Genomic DNA, 20,202 nt, shown 5'->3' on the forward strand with positions numbered 1-20,202 from the left:
CTCTGGTACCTCAACAGCTGTCTCCACCAGATTTCTACTCCTCAGAGCCCAGAACAGCTCGATTTCAAAGGACAGTATGGATATCTCTCTCAACAGTAGCAGTAGTGTAATCACAGCACTCAATACCTAACTCCTGCTAGGATTTTTGGTGCCTACACTTCACTGACTTGGCAGAAGACCATCTCCCAAGAAATACTGCCTTTTTAAAATTTATTAACAATTGCATAAACAATCAAAACAATATTCTCCTTGCTTCTATCCTTTGTCTTAAATAATGGAATACACTGCAAAATTCGTTTGCACTTTCTTAACCAGCTGATTTCCTACTCTAATCTTACACTTTGTCCACATCATTTCTTTCCTATCAGTGACACTTCTGTGACAATAGCAGTGTTGTCCAGATTTCCAAGTGTAGCCCATTTTTGCAATACAATTAATGACAAACATTACAAGGACCAGTCGTGTTGTCAGGACAACATAGAACCGATGGGGGAGAGCCCCCTTCTTCATTAGTAAGACTTCAACCTCTCACAAAGCAGCCATCCTTTGTTTTTGCTCTCAGCTGTGAAAGCTGAATTGCAGGATACTTTGGTGATCGCAATTTCATGATGAGTTGCTATGTTCTTCCCCACTCACCTTTCTTAAACTCCAAATTCCATCTTCCCTGAGAATAGGGCCAGAAGTAACAATTAAAATAGCAAATGTCTTCAGAAAAGAAAGTTACATAGAATTTATGTCCGGCTGCCAAAGTACATTTTGCTACACTAAAAACTTTCCCAGTATTCCTCATTTTGCAATCAACGTTCCCTCTGAACTCCATAAAGTGGATGGGATGGATGATGGGTAAGAAACAATGATAAATGGAGCAGCCGACATTTACTGCTCATGTCAGATCGAGGAGGAGAACGGTGAAATCTGAGCGTTTAGTGATGGTGTCCAATGGACAAAACTAGAGGAATAAGGCATCCTAATACTAGGGCTGCCACCTCCAGACGACTGAGTCCTTTTCCTCCAGTTGATTCAGGTTTGTGGCTATGAGCAATTCCTCCTACTTCTGGGAGGACATGAACTGTGGCAACGTAAAGAAAAGTCCCAGCAGAAAACAGCATAGCAACTCCGGTGGCATTGACTTCTGAAAGGGCTTCTTTGCTGCTCTGAAACGGAAAAAAACAAAAACAAAAAACAAACCACAGAAAGAGCAAAAATGAGGATAAGCAGAAGTTCTTCAATCAATAATAAAAAAATTCTGTAAGTGTCCAGACACAAGAGGATTTCTATCAACTCTTTCTCTCACAGTGACAATGGTTTAACGTGTTGTTTTGTGTCTTGCACCTTACACGTACCAACTGGCATTCTAAAGTTGATGTTGGGGGCAGAAAGACACCTCTCATCCTAGTTAGTTCACTTCAGACTTCTAGGAACCCTTACAGAAGAAAAAAGTCACAGTCTGTGCAGAAGCATCTTGTTTGACCATCTCACAGCAACATACAAAATATCAAAATGACAAAATGGGCTTCGAAAAATAATAAAATTCAAATTGCAAAGCCACAAATTTTAGGAAGGACACTCAAGACTGACTTTTTTTTTTTTTCCCCTTTTTCTAAACAAAGAGTTCAAATAAGATGTTAGCCTTTAAGTATCTAATCCCCTGCTGGTTAGAGCAAGATTTGCTAGATTTAAGTCCCAAATCATCACTCCTTCAGTATTTCATTTGTATGTACAAGTAAACACCCAAAACTTTTCCAGAATCTCCATGCAAACTTCATTAAGAAATGCATCTTCAGGATCAAAACCGAGCACCTCTTCGCATTCATACTAGGATTAAGATCATGCTACACATCATTAAACGTAATGAAATGTAAACCCACTCATATCAGTTTCAAAATGCTTCTTGAACAATTTCCAACTCAAGTGTGATGTTAATTCTCTGGTATACTCTCAGGTTATTTTTGCAAAGAGCAGATACATCTTCTGCTCTGGAACTGTACAACCACTGTGACAGCCCTTATGCCTTATTAATTCTCTGATCTTCCTGAAGTGAAAAATGCAAAGCCAACTCTTAGTGAGCCTACATCAAAAGAATGTTCAAACAGCATTCTCATTTCTATTTACAAATCTAACCCTTCCTGCTGTCTCCTGTACCACAATATCAAATATATCTCCTTTCCAGCAAGTAAAGGGATTAGCTCAGATGATTTACTTAAAACTTTCCTCTCATGCCTTGAGTTTCATGAGCTCATATTAGATTCTTTATGACACAACACCATAGCGTATCACCAGCATGGCCCACAGCAGTTAGAAATACAGGACTGTCATAGAAAATGCTATGAGAAGCAGAAACATTTAATTTGGACAGAGATGATAAACTCATGTGCAGCAGCCCATTTCACAGGCCATTTCATAGAATCATAGAATGGTTTGGGTTGGAAAGGACCTTAAAGATCATCTAGTTCCAACCCCCTGCCATGGGCAGGGACACCTTCCTGAGGTTGCTCAAAGCCCCATCCACCTGATCTTGAACACTTCCAGGGATGGGGCATCCACAACTTCTCTGGGCAACCTGTTCCAGTGCCTCACCGCCCTCAGAGTGAAGAATTTCTTCCTTATATCTAATCTAAATCTACCCTCTCTCCATTTAAAAATTTGTTGTATAGAGCCGAGACATGACTATGCTTTCAGGAGTATGAGGGGCAAAAAGGTTGAGGATTCAACTTCTGACACAGCATGAAAAAGACTTTGAACATACAGGACCAGTTCTGGGATGGTGGGGGAAACTAGCAAAGATTATTTTCTATCTGCATATTAAAAAAAGAATGCATGCAGCAACACTGAAAATTACTCAGTTATATAGCCATCAGATAAAGTGTGGTATATGAGTAAGTTGTTAAGTTCTCAGTGGGGAAGAGCAGAAAGGAGAAAAGACAGACGTCAGCCTTCAAAAAAAAGCTATACAAAACTCGACAGAGGAGTTACATCACTGGTTCTGATGCAAAGCATGGGTTATTTTTTGTTTCACACATTCATATTGCTACCTTTTTTCCACCTTTTTTTTTTTAAATCTCCATTCTGCTAAGTTTTTCAAGCAGTTTGGAATTACATTCTATGAAACTGATATGATATTCCTTTCCCCAAACTCCACCACTAAGCTACATTTTGGGCAGAACAAAATCACAGACCTACCTTGCTTAGCCCTAAGTATGTCACCATCGACATAACAGGTGCTGCTAACGCAAAGACCAGCAAGTGTTTTCTAATTCGATTCCGTTCCAGCCCAGCGTGCATCAGGAAGGAAACCAGGCCAAAGGCAGCTGGTGCCTGCAAAGAACAACATTCACTGGTAATACAATATCTTCTAAAATCCCCTGAAATCTGAGATAAAGTTGAAATACGACTTACTACATTGAAATGCACTGAATTGGAAGAAATTCAGGGAGAGCACTAGTACATTGCAGTTAACCCAAATCAATATAATTCTGCAGACTGCCCTACCTTAATAACAGTACCTAATGGAAACCCATGTTCTGGCTATCAGAATATGCATATTTGTGTAGTCATTATAAATATTAAAATATTCATTCTGACTTGAGTCATTGCTATAATCCCCAAGTCTCCATAAACTCATGTAATTTCTTTTTTTGTCCTGATGCTACTATGCATCCTTAAATGGACAGTTTCTTTATCCACAACAGAAAAATTCTACAATTAACATGGAAGGGGAAAAATTCCCAAAGAAAGATAACTGTCAGCCTCCACATGAACAAAGACTTAAGAGCTCTTTTGATTAGTTCATCATTCAGTTTCATTTCTGTTCCCACTGGGAAGCAAACAAATACTCCCTTCTCCCTCTGCTGACATCCAGTTTCTTATCCACAAGGCATAGCTGTCCTACTACTCACGGAATTTACTATGTTTTTGCTCACATAAAGACCATAGCAGTCCACCCTGACATTTTTGAGATAAGACATAAACTAAAATATATTGAGCATTTTTTATACACAGAATCTTTTTTTTTTTTTTAAAACCTAAAAGAAGGAAACCATGAGTGAAGGACAAAAAGATGAGAAGGACAAAGGCATCAATCAGGATCAGAAGACTAGAAAAATAAAAAAGACACCAGAGAAGAAATTAATTTCTCCTTCAATACCAAGTGTTTCTTGATAATCTTTCATAGGAGAATTTTTTCTCTTCTACAATTGTACAATTTCAGAAGTCAGCTAATTTGAACATTAAGAATAATAAAAGCAAGTTTCACTTGGCAATAGGCATAAACGAAGCTTCACAACAAGATGCGACATTGACACTGCCACCTTTGAAGAGGGTTATGTAAACCACAATTTATTGTATGAACAGTGAAGAAAGGACATACTAGATCTGGATTTCCTAACTTTTTGAACATGCAATTATGCAAGCAAGATTCTGGATGAATGTATGACTAATATATGCACGTGCTACCATAAGTCAAACATGCATCTACACACATATGTTTTGAACCTATATAGCTAATAGATATCTTTGTACAAACATTAAGAAAAAAAGATCTTCCCTTCTTCAAGAGCCATTGTTTGCTTGTTACCATCAGAAAAGTGTTTAGATTTTTTTCCTGCAGAAATGGCATATGACTGATGTTGAAGCTACTACAATAACAAAGGTAATCAGAAGTTGTAATTTAGTACTCTGATATTAAGTGGTTTCAAGAGACTGACCCTTTAAACACTAAAACCCTTTATAAGAAAATGGGAAGAATATTTGTTAAGAACATCACAGAACCAAAAAGCTGCTGTAATCAGCATAAAACTGCTTTTCCTCCTTGAATACACTAGCATATACTTCTGTGCTTCACCCTCTAGAACTTTTCTGAATACACCTCTTACAACAATAAGAATCTTGGGGCTTTTTGTTTGTATTTTTAAAAAAGAAAAAAAACCAACACCACACTAGCTTCAGAAAAAGTCAGTGTGAAGCTGCCACATTTCTTTATGAGCTGTTCTTCTCTTTCTACTTTTGGGAGGCTTTTCCCAACCATTGCAATCAAGGTAAGCAGTAGGCAGTCAGAATTCTCTTTCATTTGTACCCCATTCGTCATTTGCTATTCTGTCAAACATCATACCAGTGCTTTTTGGTCCTTGGAGCTGTACTACTAACCTGTTCATTTCAATGGCATTACACATTTCCAGACTACATCACTAAGGAAGTTTAAGATCTTAAGTAATTTCTGTGTGCTTTAACAATCTTTTAAAGAATAAATAAGATTTTTTGGATGATGACTTACCTTGTGCAACATAATTGCAACAAACACTATCAACTGGACACTAGTCTGAGAAGTAGAAGCTGCTGCACCCAATGCAACACCATCAGCTGAAACAGGAGTGTAAATTCATGGATTATTCTTCCACATCAGTTTCAGCTTTCCCACCCCCTCAGTGGCTGACAGTACAAAACATGTTGATTTGAGAAGTCCTGTTACTCAAAATGCTGTTAACAATACCAACCCAACACATGATTCACTCCCCTTTGTTTCTTAAGCCACAACAATTTCAGGATTTCAGACAACCCTCAACAGGAGCTGTCTCCTATTTCCCAAGACCATAAAAAAAACTGGTACTAGAGAATCTATTCAGTATTGACACGTTCTGACAAATTAGAACCAGGTAATAAGTTTAGTTATTTTAGTCTTCTGTAGAAGTGGCTTCCTGTCTAAATTAAAAAATCTGCTTTAGATTCTAAGCATTAAAAGAATTTTAATTATTACCCTTTAAATGATTTTTCAAATATAAATACTATTGTAAATACTATTTTCTTACCATTTAACATAAATATATTGTCTAAATGAAATAGGAAATGGATAATATATTAATCCTTTATATATAGACACCGCTTAGTGAAGAAATACCTTTTTGATCAACATTGTATGACTTTAGACAATAACTTTCAGTAGGAGAGATTAAAAAGCATCGTATTTATACTACACATATACAATGAAGAATTACAACATGAACAGGGGTTGACTGCAACACATGCATAACTTTTTCAGTCCTTGCAAGTCAGCCCAAATGTGTTTCAATCAAATTCTTGCCCTCCACCCGATAACGTCCTTTTTTCCACAAGATATTATTTTTTTAAACTTAATATTTTTTTTAAAAACACAGGTCAGCTGACAAGCAACCCAAAGGTGTTTCATACTACTTATAAATGCGTTAGCATGTACTGAAATTTAGCAGCTAAAGCAGCCAGCAAAGGAACTGAAGAGGCAGAGTGTGAGCATCACACAACTTTTCAGATGGAAAAAATAAAGGAGTGAAAATACTGCACCCAAATAAAACTCCACGGAACATTCTAAGCATTGGAGTATGTTTTCCCAGTAAGTTTTGGGGAAGATCCTTAGTTCTCCCCACCCTGTCTTTTTTTTTTTTTATAAAAAGCCACCTTCAAAAACAAAACCCAAGTGTTTCTATCACATCTAAAGATGAGCCACACAGCAACAGAAGTCCTTGCCAAGTGCTAACCATAGGTCCCACATTACCTGCAGCATGGACTACTAGTCCCAGCGTTGTGGTGATTTTGGAGTTGCCTGATCTTGCAGCTTCTGGATCTAAAACAGTCATGAGGAAAATTAGGATAAAGAGAACAAATACATAAATTATGCTGAAAGAAAAATTGTAACTATCACTGCACATGTCTCTACCAGCTGCTTAGGCAGTTATATTCAAAACTATCAGCTTTTGTATTTCTGCATTAGATTTACTGTAAAATAGTCTGATACCTAACACCTTCAAATCACCTGAAGTTCTGCCAACAAACAAGTGACAGAATCATAGACAATTCTTTGCAATTTACAAGATCATTGATATAGGCAGAAACAGTTGTTTTTCTTAACCTGCTGAAACCAAATGTTGAAGTTCTATGCCACCAAGGGGAGGAAGAGTTAGTTTTGCATCCCCAGAATCCAGAGCTGCTCCAAGAGTCAGGATGATTTTTCCCCACATAGCCCAATGTTGGCATTTTCCTTCAGGTGACAGTCTGGGGCAGTCTCTGTTGCATTGATTCTCTGACAATTCCTAGTAAGCAATAAATTCTACTTGCCACAGCAGCAGTTGCAAAGATTTCCCTGCAACATTATACACCAGAGGAGAAATGCAGCCAATGCTGCTTGAGATCCAGTGTTTTGACTGCAGTTGTTTGACAACTACTCTGAGAACACTTGCAGGTTAGCTCACTATACAGCACAAGAGGGCAACATCCACCACTAAGCAATCAGCAGTGAAACTGTTATGAAGAATCACTGCAATGAACAGGGCAGATAAGTCCTTCACAAGTACAGAAACATTATTTAATTCCAAACAGTTGAACAGCCATGATTTAATTATACTAGTGGTCTGTAAGCTGACTGCAAGCACACTTACACAGCTACTTTAATAAATCTGCACTGCCACCAAAATGGAAAGTCCAGTCCTGTTCCTTTCCTCCTGCCTGTCCCTCCGCCCTCCAGTCTGTCTCTTTGTGCCCAGGCACTCATGTAGTTGCCCAGTGAGCCAGATCAGGGAAGTGTGCTGGCTAAAAACTAATGTATTCTCTTTGGTCAGGCTGATCTTCTGAATCAAGGGGAATATATTTGAGCAACTAATTGCATAAGCTGCATTTGGATGACTGCAATGGTATACTCATGTCAAATAGGAGGAGATATTCACGAAGAACATTTCTTTAAATTTGTTTTGGATTGACCAAAACTAAACACACTCAAAGAGAGAGTTCACATTTGATTTCATACCTCCATTCTGGCCTACAGAATTGTTATAGTTTAGGCAAACTATAGCCACCTGGGAGATAACAAAATTACCAGACATTGGTTCAAATGACAAAAATGTTTTTCTTCGGTAGCTTTAAAAAACATTACAAAAACACTACTACATTTCCTGCAACAGAGGTACAGGCTAGACAAAACTTTACTTAATATCCTATTTTATAGTGTGTATCTCTAACACAGATCATAGTCAATTTTCTCCTGCTATTTGCTCTGACCAGAGACATAGGAAAGGGTCACAACCTGTACAAACCAAGGATTCTCCTGGCAGTTGCTCACTTGCGTCCCCTTGTCATCCTCACTGCCACTGTTTCCTTTGAAAAGCTCTGAAAATCAGCTAGCCATAGCTGTGGCTCCATTTATGCTTCTCCAGGAGCACAAAGGTGACACAGCCCCTGCACTAGCCTCCCATCTGTCCCATCACACTAACCCCATATAAGCATTTGTGCAGCTGCACTGTGAACTGCCAAGGATCCAGCCAAAACATAGCCCCCTTCCTTTGCGTTTGTGTTTTACTTTTCCTTCAAGATCAATTCCTTAATTTTTGAGGGCCAAATTCCACCATCAGAGGAGATTATGTGGGAGAAAATGAGCAGCCAAAGGCAATAAAACACTTCTTCAGATGACAAAACAACTTTGCTGCATTCAAGCTACACTCTGAGCGTGAAGCCACAGGCAGGAAACAAAGGCAACTGTAGGCATTTTGAGAGTCTTGCAATGAAGCTGAGAAATCTCTGGACTAAGCAGGACATATTCTGAAGTAAGTGAGGCTCTAGACTAGTGTGGGAGTCCAGCTGTGCAATTACAGTGAAGGACCAGAGCTTATATCCAGTCATTTCTGCAGTCTTACTTAAGATAACTTTTTGTGGTTTGCAAATTCTACCTACATGTATGACAATTAAGTAGGAAAAACAAATGAAGATAAGACTAACCTGAAGTTTTTTGGAAAGCCAAAGAAATCCCCTATGGGTGATACTGTAAAACAGGCAATAACTCAAGTGTCAAGTCACCTTCCACTCCCAGACCATACGTGCTCATAGTTATTTCATGTTAGAGAAGCAAGCTCTCAAATTATGCTGAATTCCAGGATAGATTTCCAGCACAAACATTTCACACAAACCTTGCTTTATGTTTGTAAAGCACCTACTGAAACTCCGGACATGAATGGTCAAATTAAATCCCAGTAGCATTCAAAAAAATTGCTAACTAGTCTTAATTAGCAAGTCTAATTGAAGTGAATCTTTACTTACCATCTGTAGAGTGCACATGAGAGCTGCCTATCTGGTCCACCAACAGCATGAAGACAAAGCCGAGGACAAGGGATACACCAATGTAGGCATGCAACCTGGAATGGTCATGGCCATACTCATGTACAACTGGGATTTCCGCTGCCTTCTCAGACTCAATCACACGCTGCATCTCGCTCGCCGGGTGATGCTTCCCTGTGGCAGGCAAGCAAACAGATTAAGAGACAGGGGACTAAACACGGCATGGTCACTTTTCTCCTTTGCTGAAAGCGTTCCTCGCACTTTCTTGGACAATACACAAAAGTCCTCATTTAAGGTCAGTCTTAGACCATTTACTTAGGGAAGCGCACATTTGTCTGGTTGGCCTCTCCCCATACATTTTCAGCATGGAAAAGAAAACATTAACACTTGATAAGCCAGGCTACTTTAAATGCTGCATTTTAAATACAAATTGATTGATAAAAATTGCTGAATATCCTTTTTTAATCGAAGTTGCCCATTTTGTCAGTGTTCAGAGATACTGTCAAGCAGTTAAGTCATAACCTTCATTTAAGAGAAAATGCAGGATGAGGAGATAAAATAGGTTCCATCCACTAAGAGGTCTAATGCAATCTTTAAGATAAACTTTCCATCTCAAAGCATCAGTCCCTACTTAAACAAGTTAGCATTGACACACTCCATTGATACAGACTAGAACAACAGTTAAGTCAGCACAGCGTCCTAGAAATGTCAGTACCATCCTAGAAACTCAAAGTCCAAGCCCTGGGGTTGAGTGTTGTGTGGTTGTTTCCTTCCCCTACACAAGCTTTAATTCCATGCCCACCCCAAGACACTTACTTTGTCTCACTGAGCTACCCTGAAATTAGGTGAGCTCGGAATGACTCTAAAATCTAAGAAGCGGAAAGACGACAGCTGGACAGGTTTTTAGTTAAGTTTCCATGGTATAAATGCTTTATTTGGTGCACAGTTCATAATTTAAGAACATTTTCAAATATTTCATAGGTTAGTAAGTGACAAATGTCTCCACCTACAATGACTTTTAGAGAGCAGAGACGTAATACAACTTTACTAACTTTTACAGGTTGCCATTTGTCCAGTATGTGTGATCTTTATCACAAGCAAATACTCACCACACACAAAAATTCCCACTAATTTCAACAGAAATTACATCAGTCTCACTCTGAATTTACACAGGCTTAAAGAGAAAGGAGAAGGTTCTTCCGGCATTTAACGTTTCCAGTAGTCTTTGGCCTTATCCCAAGGTAGATCCACGAGATCCTCCAGCCTTGCTCATGACCACAGGAAATTACTGCTTCTGCAATTGCAGCTGACACAGAGGACAAACAATGTCCAGAAGTACATAGCTTTTTCAGTATTGGCCACCAAAGATTGGCAAGAGTTGCCTTAGTACATTTATGTGAAAGAAATTTAATAAAGCTAATTTTTAGCAAAATTCTAGATATAAGCAAAGAATCATGTCTAACCCTTCTTCTGCCAATAGGATACGGAAATACACTGTTAGAAAGGTACAAGCAAAGATCAGGAATAGGGAATTTTGAATTAAGTTCCCAACTACCATACAGAGCAAAGTAAACATTTCACCTCTTGGTTTCAGGCTCTGTGCTCACCTGAATCATACATTCTTTCTTTTTTTTTAATATTTCCCCTTACGGCCCCTGGCAGAGACAAGACATCAGGCTAGAAAGCCCTTTGGGTGATGCAGAAGAGGCATTTAATGCTCCTTGGCATACTTGTTACTAGAAACAGTTGTACTTCCACAGCCAGTAAGGCGCTTTACACACAATAAGTATTACTCAAATGTTTCCAATGGGAGAACAGACACAGTAAATCTCCTTCCACATCTGAAAGCTCAAGCTAAGTCAGATGTTTGAGTTCCATGCTATACTCCAAGGCCCTGAACTACCTACCATTCAGTACAAGTTGGCTCTATTCTAGAACAGCGCCAATGCTTACAACCACATTTGGCAGGTTCAATTAATATTTGTAAATCTCTAACATTCTATTAAGAAAATGTTTCTTCTTCTATGTTTCTGTGCCAGATGCAATGATGGTATCACAAGCTCTAATTGTAATTGTTTTCGTAAAGTCTCCTGTCCTTCCCCTATACTTAGAGAACATAGTTACTCACACAAGTAATCTTCCTGTATTTACATGTTTTTTGAGTAAGAAATAAAAAACCAGAGAACTAATTTGCAAAGCTTCAGTGCCCTTGGCAACATATGCATCACAGTCCAATATAAGGAAGCAGGTGACACAGTAATTTCTACTCCACAAAGCAACAGTTAGCACTATAATGTAAACTATGAACATGAAGAGGACTCTCTCATGTTCAAACGCTTGATCAGACACTATATTTCACTATATTTTCTCTTAAGATCCGACTTGATCCTAAGATCTGCACCTGGGGAGGAATAACCCCACGCATCAGTACATGCCGGGGGTCAACAATCAGAAAAGCAGCTTTGCAGAAAAGGACCTCAGGATCCTTGTGGACACAAAGTTTACCATGAGCCAGCAGTGTGCCCTGTGGCAAAAAAAAAGCTAACCAAGTCCTGGGCTGCACTAGGAAGAGCGCTGCCAGCAAGTCGAAGGAGGTGATCCTTGCACTCTACTCAGCACCGGTGAGGCCACACCTGGAACACTGGGTCCAGTTCTGGACTCCACAGTACAAGAAACACATGGACATACTGGAGAGGCATGAAAATGACTACAGGACTGGAGCATCATACCCATGCGGAAAGGCTGAGAGAGCTGGGGCTGTTCAGCCTGGAGAAGAGAAGGCTCAGAGGGATCTTATCAATATATGTACATACCTGATGGGAGGCCGTCAAGACGACAGAGCCTCACGTATTAATCACTTGTTCCTATCTATCTGTTCTAATTCTTCCTGAAGTTTGGAATGACCTACTTGACCTTATCCATCAGCTGAACTCTCTCTCTCTTTTCTGAAAAAGACTTCTTCCAAAGTGACTTGAAACAATAACATGCTCAAACCCCTTCTTGGTTTCACTTTGTATTTCTTGCTATTTCACAGGGCAGCAATGCTTTGATGACAATACTATATAGAACAACGTTGATTAAGCAAAAAGTTTCCATCAGAAATTCAGAAAAAGTCTTTACTAGAAACAACGTTACTCATTTTAGGTTTTTTTTTTAATCACATTTAATGATAAGAGGACTAACAGGACTAGTGTACAGCACTTAAACTAGGATATTAACTAGATTGTTTTATTGGTTTAGCAGCAAGCAATGTTTTCGCAGTATGAGAATAGACAAGGCTTTTGGAGGAGTCATCATTCAGCACTGGAAAGCTTTCTGACTTCAGAACAACTGATTTGTTCTACTTGAATCAAGGTAAGGATATTCATGTCTGAATTGATTATAGTAATTAGAATTCAACACAGAATCTCTCTCCTGTTTCATCCTTGCATTTTTAAAGTTCACTCTAGATAATTTTTTTTTTAAGTGAGTGCACCTAACTTTATTTAAAAAAAAAACTGGCAACAAACAAAATGGAGCACAGCATACATTAGGGCTTTCTCAACGTCTGTGGCTTAAGCGACAAAAGTAAAACTTTTGTCATTTTGGGGAGGTCTTTTGGTTGGCAACTACTCTTCAGAAGTTTTAGACATTAACAGCAAAAAGTTGACTTACTCTAGCAAGTCATCTTCTTGCTGGAGTATTCATACATCTTCCTGGATGAGACGCAATTGTACATCCATCCCACTGTACAAAATGTTGGCACAATGCCATTACTACAGACAAAGCACATCAGAATAGGCTTGGTAGCCCTTGAAAGATTTCACAAACATATCTTTGCTGAACAAGATTGATCAATAAAATAATATTAGACCACACATGATTGTTGCCATCTATATTAAAAAGTTAACTTTGCTTCAGATCACTTCAAGCCATAAAACGAAGTAGGTAACTCAGGGCAATCTTTCTGACAGCGGTTACACAGTTCCACAGTTAAAACAAAGGACTGAAGTCACCAAAGGAATTTTATTTGCTGGTAATACTCAAATCAAGGTTTCACTACACACATACATAGGTTTATGATCAAATAATAATCTGAGTCACAATATGCTATTTGCTCTCAACCTACAAGGTCAAAAATTAGAACTTATTTATTCTGTGGCCTGTGGGAAAATACAGAAGTAATAGTAAATGACTTTAGTACCAATGACAAACACCTGTTTTGATAACAAGCAACCAGTCTCTGAGTTAAATTACACTTGGAACTGGACAAACAGTGGCACCTCTCTCTCCCTCTCTTTTTTTTCCAGTTATATGACTATACCTCAATGTTCCCTTAGGCACCTTTCTAGGTTTAACTACATAAATAGGTGAAGTTGCAAAAAAAAAAATACTGAAAGCTGTTAAGTTCTTAGAATCTTAAGCTTAACTTTGAATATCCTAAATATTAGAAATATTATCTCTCAATCCCAGATTAGCAACAACGGTGCATCAGACACTTGCAAAGTTCTCTACAGCCTCAACTTTATAGTCCTTTCTCCTGTGACAACTACGTTGTTGCTGTTCACCGTCAAACAAACTTCTGACTCTAAGCATACTGGAAAAATCTCATACATGCAATGGTAATGTAATAGCACAAGACTCCAAGCTAAAGCAAGATTTAAAGTGCACTCCAAACAGAGGTAATGAGCTCTAACTATTTAAAATAATGTCATAACCTCAAATCGAGGTTTACTAAGACTTTTGGGTATAAGATGTGCTCCACCCTCACGTCACTACAAGACACATAATCACTGTTAGCTTTGAGCTATTCATTAGAGAATATGAGGTTTTGAAGACCAGCGACAGCAGACTAGAACTGGATGCTTGAAGTTGAAATCATGTGCAGATATCTACGTGTAATGGACGCCACCACCCAAGAAAGAAATGCCCCCTACTCTGTGAATTAGCCCTATATAACCGTAATTTTCAGCCAAGTATATTAAGGTAACTTAGTTCCAAGATGCTCTTCAGCTTCAAAGGAGGAAATTCTATGAGGGCAAGTACGTATAGATCGATAAAAAACTTCCTGCAATTGCTGTAATGAGAAGCGATCTAAACTACAAAAAGCAACAGCAAATAGTCCACAATTTCATTCTCTTCCAAAGGCATCCTTACACCTCCTTTGAAGTTTCAGTGAAAGTTAAACTTTAACTCTCTCCAGAATAAGGAACACTACACGTGACATGGCATAAAAGGCTGTGGGTCCATGAAGAGTGCAGTACTCGGACCTGCAAATGACTGGATCGCTCTGCAAGAGTCATCTGATCCACAGCCTGAACACATTTCTCTGTCAAATCACCATAAACGTACAATATTATGCCTATGGCAGTTTTGTGATTCTATGCCGGCTTTGTGTCACATTGCTGTGAAACCCTCCCGCCAATCTCATGTTAAAAGCCCTAGAAACAAGCCCCAGCATGTCACAGCACTATGACCTAAGTTATCTTGAACAAGGCCATCTACAGATATGGGTTTGGTTCTTACCCTCCAAAATGTCTTCATAAAGTGCATGTACTCCTTCTGGCACAATGACAGCCAAAGCCGTTCCACACAGCAGCCCAGCACCCAGAACAGTCACCAACTTTAATCTCTCCTGCAAGCAAGTACAAAACAAGTATCATCTTTAAGAATGAAAATGCTTTCTTTACTCTCCCTCATTAACAGAGGTTGGGTCAGCGGGAAGGGGGCAGGGGAGGGAACGAATGATCCACAAAACCTCTTGCTGATTTTTATTCAAGAGCCCCAGTTGCATAGTCCTACATTTCTAATGATTAACTTTCTGAAAAGCGAACATATCCATTGTCCAATGCAATCAACAGAAGTCGGAAATGAAAGTTAAAGATGACCCATTTGACTGTTAACATCAGACAAGAAATGAAACGTAGCATATTTGAAAATAGCAAGAATTGCTCTATTTGGCACTAATGATTATTGGGGCCTAATTCACCCTCTAGGGCCTCAAACTGTAAGGCCTGCAGAGACAAAGAAAGACTGAAAGTGCCTGAATGTTGAAGCATGTTTGCAACTCTACGTTTTATCTCCATTCTGGGTTTGTTTTCAAATATACCCTTCCTAGTAGAAATCATACTTAAACACGCAAGTTCCCTAAAAGCTCTACTAGGTATGGCACAGCACAAGATATTTTGCCTGTTCCCCAAAAAAGCCAATCCAAATAACAAAGGAAGATACAAGAAAGAAAACTAAATTACCAAAGCAAAAACAGAAAGACAAGAGAACCAAAAATGTAAATGCATCCACAGATACAAATGCATTGGTTGAGTATGAGTATAAACTGCTAAGTCAGCTATATTTATACAACACAGAAAAGGGCTAAGAAAAATTTTAGGACTACAGAAAGAGAAAAGGAAGATTTTGGAGAAAAAAGCAGCAGAAGCTCTACTTTCACCTACAGGTTTAGACACACAAGGAATGAAGTTAAGCTGTTATAAGACTGTTACATGATAGATGAACTATATTTCAGTCTCTAAAACAAACAGCCACCCTTGTGCAGAAGCTTGTTCTTAAAACTGCTATACTTTAATGGCCTTCTATTTAATAGGGTATCATTGAAGAACAGACCTTCTTTAAAAACATAAAACTGTGGATAAAAAAGTAATTTAAGAGAAAGATACTTTTTTTGTACTTGAAAGATCTGATGATGTGTTCCATGTATTAAAAAAAAAAAAAAAAAAAGGTGCCAGGTGAAGTTTTAGAACTACAGTATCACAGCATTTGCAGAATGTCAGGTAGCTACAAAATATGGCAGAAGGGACTGAATCCCAAAAATAGGTCCAAAACCAGAACTATAAAAAATAATTTTAAAAGGCTTACTCAAATTAGAGTTTGAATGAGGGAACTGCATCAGTCAAACTGATAATGGTGCTAATATACATTTTACGTCAGTCTTTTTTCTTTTTAATCTGATTAGGAGATGCACAAATACAGAACAATGCTTATTGTTTTTACAACCATTTCTAAGCCTTCCAGTAACATTTTAAAAGGAGTTAAAGACTGTAAATGCATTTAGGGCAATATAAAATGATATTCCACTCTCCAGGTAATTACAGGTAATTACAGGCCATGGACCCACACATTCTCCTCTGCAAAGATAGGATTTAAAATAGATTTGTTGGGTAAGTATTGCAAATTTGGAATTAAATTTTAACAAAAGATACATAAACTTAATGTTTTTATAGTACAGTAAAGAAAAACAGTTTAGTTCATATTCCAGGAAGAGTTTCTACAAGACTGAAAAAAAAAAAAAAACCCACACAAAGAGTTTATAAGTACTTGCTACTATTAGTAAGGGTTATCTTCCTAGTTATATTCTAATTTTGGGCAAAAAGCTTACAGAGATATCACCCCTCCCAAACTGTCTAAATTCTGTTTTACCAATATAAGAACAGTTTACTATTACTTTTTGCTTCCTTGTGACTACGACATTGACAGCTTAAAGGCAAAGCCATGTACTGAAAATCCAGTTAGATAAACATCTAGTAGACTCTAAAATACGACAACTTGCAGAGGCTTCTCATCATTTCTGTAATAGCCCTTATCATATCGCATGTAGCAACCATGGGAGTTCAGGTCGTCGTAACAACTGTGTAGCATACATTTTGTGGCAGAACCATCATCATCTTCCATGCACAAAGAGATGTCTAGGTGCTACTGAAATACTAATGTTAACTAATGAGGACCTGGAGACAGAGGTCAGTGTTTGACTAACAGGAAAACGCTTGTCACGTATCCTAATTATGCCATCTGTTCTCCTTCATGCACCATAGGGACACAAGTTGTTTAATCTCACCGAAATAGGTAACATGTGCATGGGAAAAAATAGGAGGCTCTAGAGAGACACACAACTAGCTTTCTGAAAGCAAGCCAAATGTGACCAGAAGGAAACAATTAGAGCATTACTGGGGAAAATTCAAATAGTAATATGCAAGAGATGAAAACACCTGCAAAGTTGCCACAAACATGCACTGTATGATGGCATATATAACAATTATGCTTCATAAATTGTTATACAGTGGCAATCTACATGAAAAGATAATCTTCAACACCCACTGTTCATAAAGTTGTTTTGCGAAAATATAGTATCTTACAAGGAAAAACAAGATTATTTTTATACTGCAGCACTATAATCTCTTTTACATACTTACGTATATAAACTCAGGGAAAAAAGCGTCAGAAGTAATACTGTTTTATTACAACTGCGAATAAGAGTACTGCTTGCTTTGGGGACCTGTGAATTTTAAAGATCCATGAAAATAATACACACTAAAAAGTTACTGTTTCAAGAGAAGTCTCCATCTCCTTTTCACTACAAAACACTTACACACAGGGAATACAGCAACCTAGTAATTGCAGCCCACCCAGACAGGCAAAAGTCATCTAGTTTGATCCAAGAAATCAAACCATTTCAGTTACACACACACTTGTGTGTCTCTTGTTAAAAACAAGAGCAACACAGTAAACAGCATTAAAAAAAAGCATGGGAAAAATCTTAAATTCCTCAAATTAGCAAGCTATTCCATAGCTCAGTATTTGTTTTAAATCTGCATGGTATTGAAACTCTTACTTGGACCTAGCAAAAACTCACACCTACTTTCAGCAGCAAGCAGTCCCAGCCCAGTCAACACTGCCTGCTCTGTTACAGCAGCAAAAGATTCAAACTGCTACAACTCCATTTTATTTTTTGCATTTAGGCTACTACAAAGAAGATGCTTCAAGAACTGGTATACTGTTGTTTCCAGCCCAAAGTTAGCCCAACAGAGTACTGTAAATTAGGAGTAAGCTGAAAGGGCACATCTGCATACAGAAATAAAGTGAAGCCCTGTTCAGTCTGCACCTTTTTACCACCAATATTTAGTCACACCTGGCTTCGCTGGAGTTTTATACTTTCAAGAATATCCAAATCTAAACACTCACCTGAGGAAATGTATTAACACTAATGAATAATTTTATTGTTCTCCAGCATCTGGGGTATGTTGGGTAAAGCACTTGTTGTTTTCAACACTGTAAGTGGCCAGTGGGAGGAGGCATTTTTTCTCACTAAGGCCATCTGCGAAACTTTTTGCAAACCATAGAATCCACAGTCCAAACAGTAATTACAGTTTCAAATTGTCCATGTTGCACAGGCCTAAGCAATCGTTTTAAACAAAACAATTCTAACTTCTAATTGGACACTTCCAGGTTTAGTTAGTATTAGCAGATAATTTGCAGAGAGATTTCAGCTCCTCTTTTAAACCAGCATAGCATGTGGATCCTTAAAATATCCTATTTAAGACAAGCATAAAACTGAATCAAGAATTTCTGAGAGTTTAAGATACCACAGTAAACTTGACTGCAGATGTGTGTACCGTTAGTAAAATACCGCAGACACAAAAGGCTAATAAATATGTGATTACTGCTTATGCAGAGTGCTATGTTTTTGGATCCACAACAGATCTGTATTCCTGCAGCTGTTGGGAGCTCCAAAAGATTTAGGAGCCCGCTGATTCAACTATATAAATAAGCCACATAAACACAGATCAAGAACTCTATCTCTAAACAACGCCGAACATGAAGTTGGAGACAACAGGTAACTATCAAGGACATACATGAGGAAATGCAGAATTAAATACCAAAAGAGACAGTATTAGCATGTTAGGCAGCGTTCTCAGCAAATCTGCAAGAACATCCTTTGCAGACTTCAGGGAAAAAGTGAGTTTTGAAGAGTGAGACAGTGGAAGCAACAGCCTTGAAGTCACGTAAGGGAAGGTCCATCAAAGCATCAGATGAAGCACTAGCAAAACAGTACTATGCTAGTGTTTACGTAAAGACTTCAGAATATATTCCTATGTTTCAATCTATTTATCTGAATTGTACTGTTACCAAAATGAACAGCCTTTCCCTCCACGCCGTTCAGTCTACTGCTCCCAAAGCCTCCTAGTAACAACGGGACCAAAGGACAGGTGCAACCAGCCTAGTGACTTGATGGAAGAACAAGTCACATCTCTCTTCCAGAACCTCACTTCCCAAAAGCAACACTGCTCCCAGCAGTAACAGGAAACCTTTCCAAAGAGAGCTCTTACTACCACAGAAAAACTAAATTCTCACTACACCATACCTGTATACAACAATCATCACTTAGAAAGATGAAAATCCCTCGGGCATCCAAGGATATTAGGAGACTTTCAGAGACTGTAACAATCATAATCCCCTCAACAATCATCTCTTAGAAGCACTCAAATACATTCACTCCTGAACTGTACTGCTTGGAAGCTCATTCAATCCACAGGTCTTCCTTTCCTTTAACACTTTATGTATCCAAGATAGTTTTCCAAAAGAATGCCTTGAGTTCCATGGGATAGAAGCACAACTTGAAGTCATGTTGTAATCAAAGAGCTAGAGTTTAACTTTTCAGCAGCACAAGCTGTGAACAAAATTGTGAACCAAAACGAAGTTTTCCAAGAATGTTCTCTGAATTGGTTTTAGAAGCCCTAATCTGGGACATAACAAAAGTTTCAACACATAATATAAGTTAACCTCTGACTTCAGAAGTTTCTGACACAAGCTTCTAAGAATAACTATTTCCAGCTTCTATCATGTCCTTCCACTACATGCTGATACTTTGCTTCATCTGTAGCCGAGACGCTTTGACCAATTTGGCATGCTTAAATGGCTTTTATACGCATGGTAGAATAAGTGTAACTTTACATTGTAGTTTTGAATGAAAGTTAATATTGCATTCACAACTTCCTTAAAAATCTTGCAAAGTTACAACACCACCCCTAACAGCACTGCCGTACTTGAAAGCGGACAGCACTAACTCCTCCTGGCAGACGTCTCCATCTAGATTCTGCTATTCTCCCTTAGCAACGAACGAGCAGTTTGGCGAAGCTGTCTTACCTCAGAGAAATTAACTGCCAAGGGGATAATTCCTGCCACATAGCAGGCGACCAGCATGGCCAGAGACAGCAGGCAGATGGAGCGGAAGTCATCCATTTCGCTGCCTTCTCTCCGGTCCCTTAAAGTGAAATTCAACAGCAACTTTTCCACCTCGCCCCGCACTCCTTAACCCGTGCAGACACCGAGCTCCCAGGAAAGGCTTTCAGCCATGTCTGTCTTGCC

At 38.6% G+C, this 20,202-nt stretch overlaps 1 protein-coding gene across 3 annotated transcripts; it reads right to left on the bottom strand.

Annotated features, from left to right (window-relative positions):
- Positions 1-575: 575 nt before the first annotated feature.
- Positions 576-20,197, bottom strand: SLC39A9 (solute carrier family 39, member 9). Of its 3 annotated transcripts, none has more exons than XM_009579905.1 (7): positions 19,981-20,197; positions 14,572-14,680; positions 9,049-9,240; positions 6,521-6,589; positions 5,270-5,355; positions 3,181-3,315; positions 576-1,154 (listed from the first exon to the last, which is right to left on the bottom strand). In XM_009579905.1, the coding sequence occupies exons 1-7, from the start codon at positions 20,074-20,076 to the stop codon at positions 924-926; spliced, it is 918 nt and encodes a 305-aa protein (XP_009578200.1). In that variant the 5' UTR covers positions 20,077-20,197; the 3' UTR covers positions 576-923. The 3 variants fall into 3 exon arrangements, with proteins under 3 accessions (XP_009578200.1, XP_009578207.1, XP_009578215.1); XM_009579920.1 differs by having other exon boundaries at positions 1,008-1,152; positions 3,177-3,315; XM_009579912.1 differs by lacking the exon at positions 6,521-6,589 and having other exon boundaries at positions 19,981-20,076.
- Positions 20,198-20,202: the final 5 nt, after the last annotated feature.

This window comes from Fulmarus glacialis, unplaced genomic scaffold (genome assembly GCF_000690835.1).
Source record: "Fulmarus glacialis isolate BGI_N327 unplaced genomic scaffold, ASM69083v1 scaffold30910, whole genome shotgun sequence".
Taxonomy (NCBI): Eukaryota; Metazoa; Chordata; class Aves; order Procellariiformes; family Procellariidae; genus Fulmarus; species Fulmarus glacialis.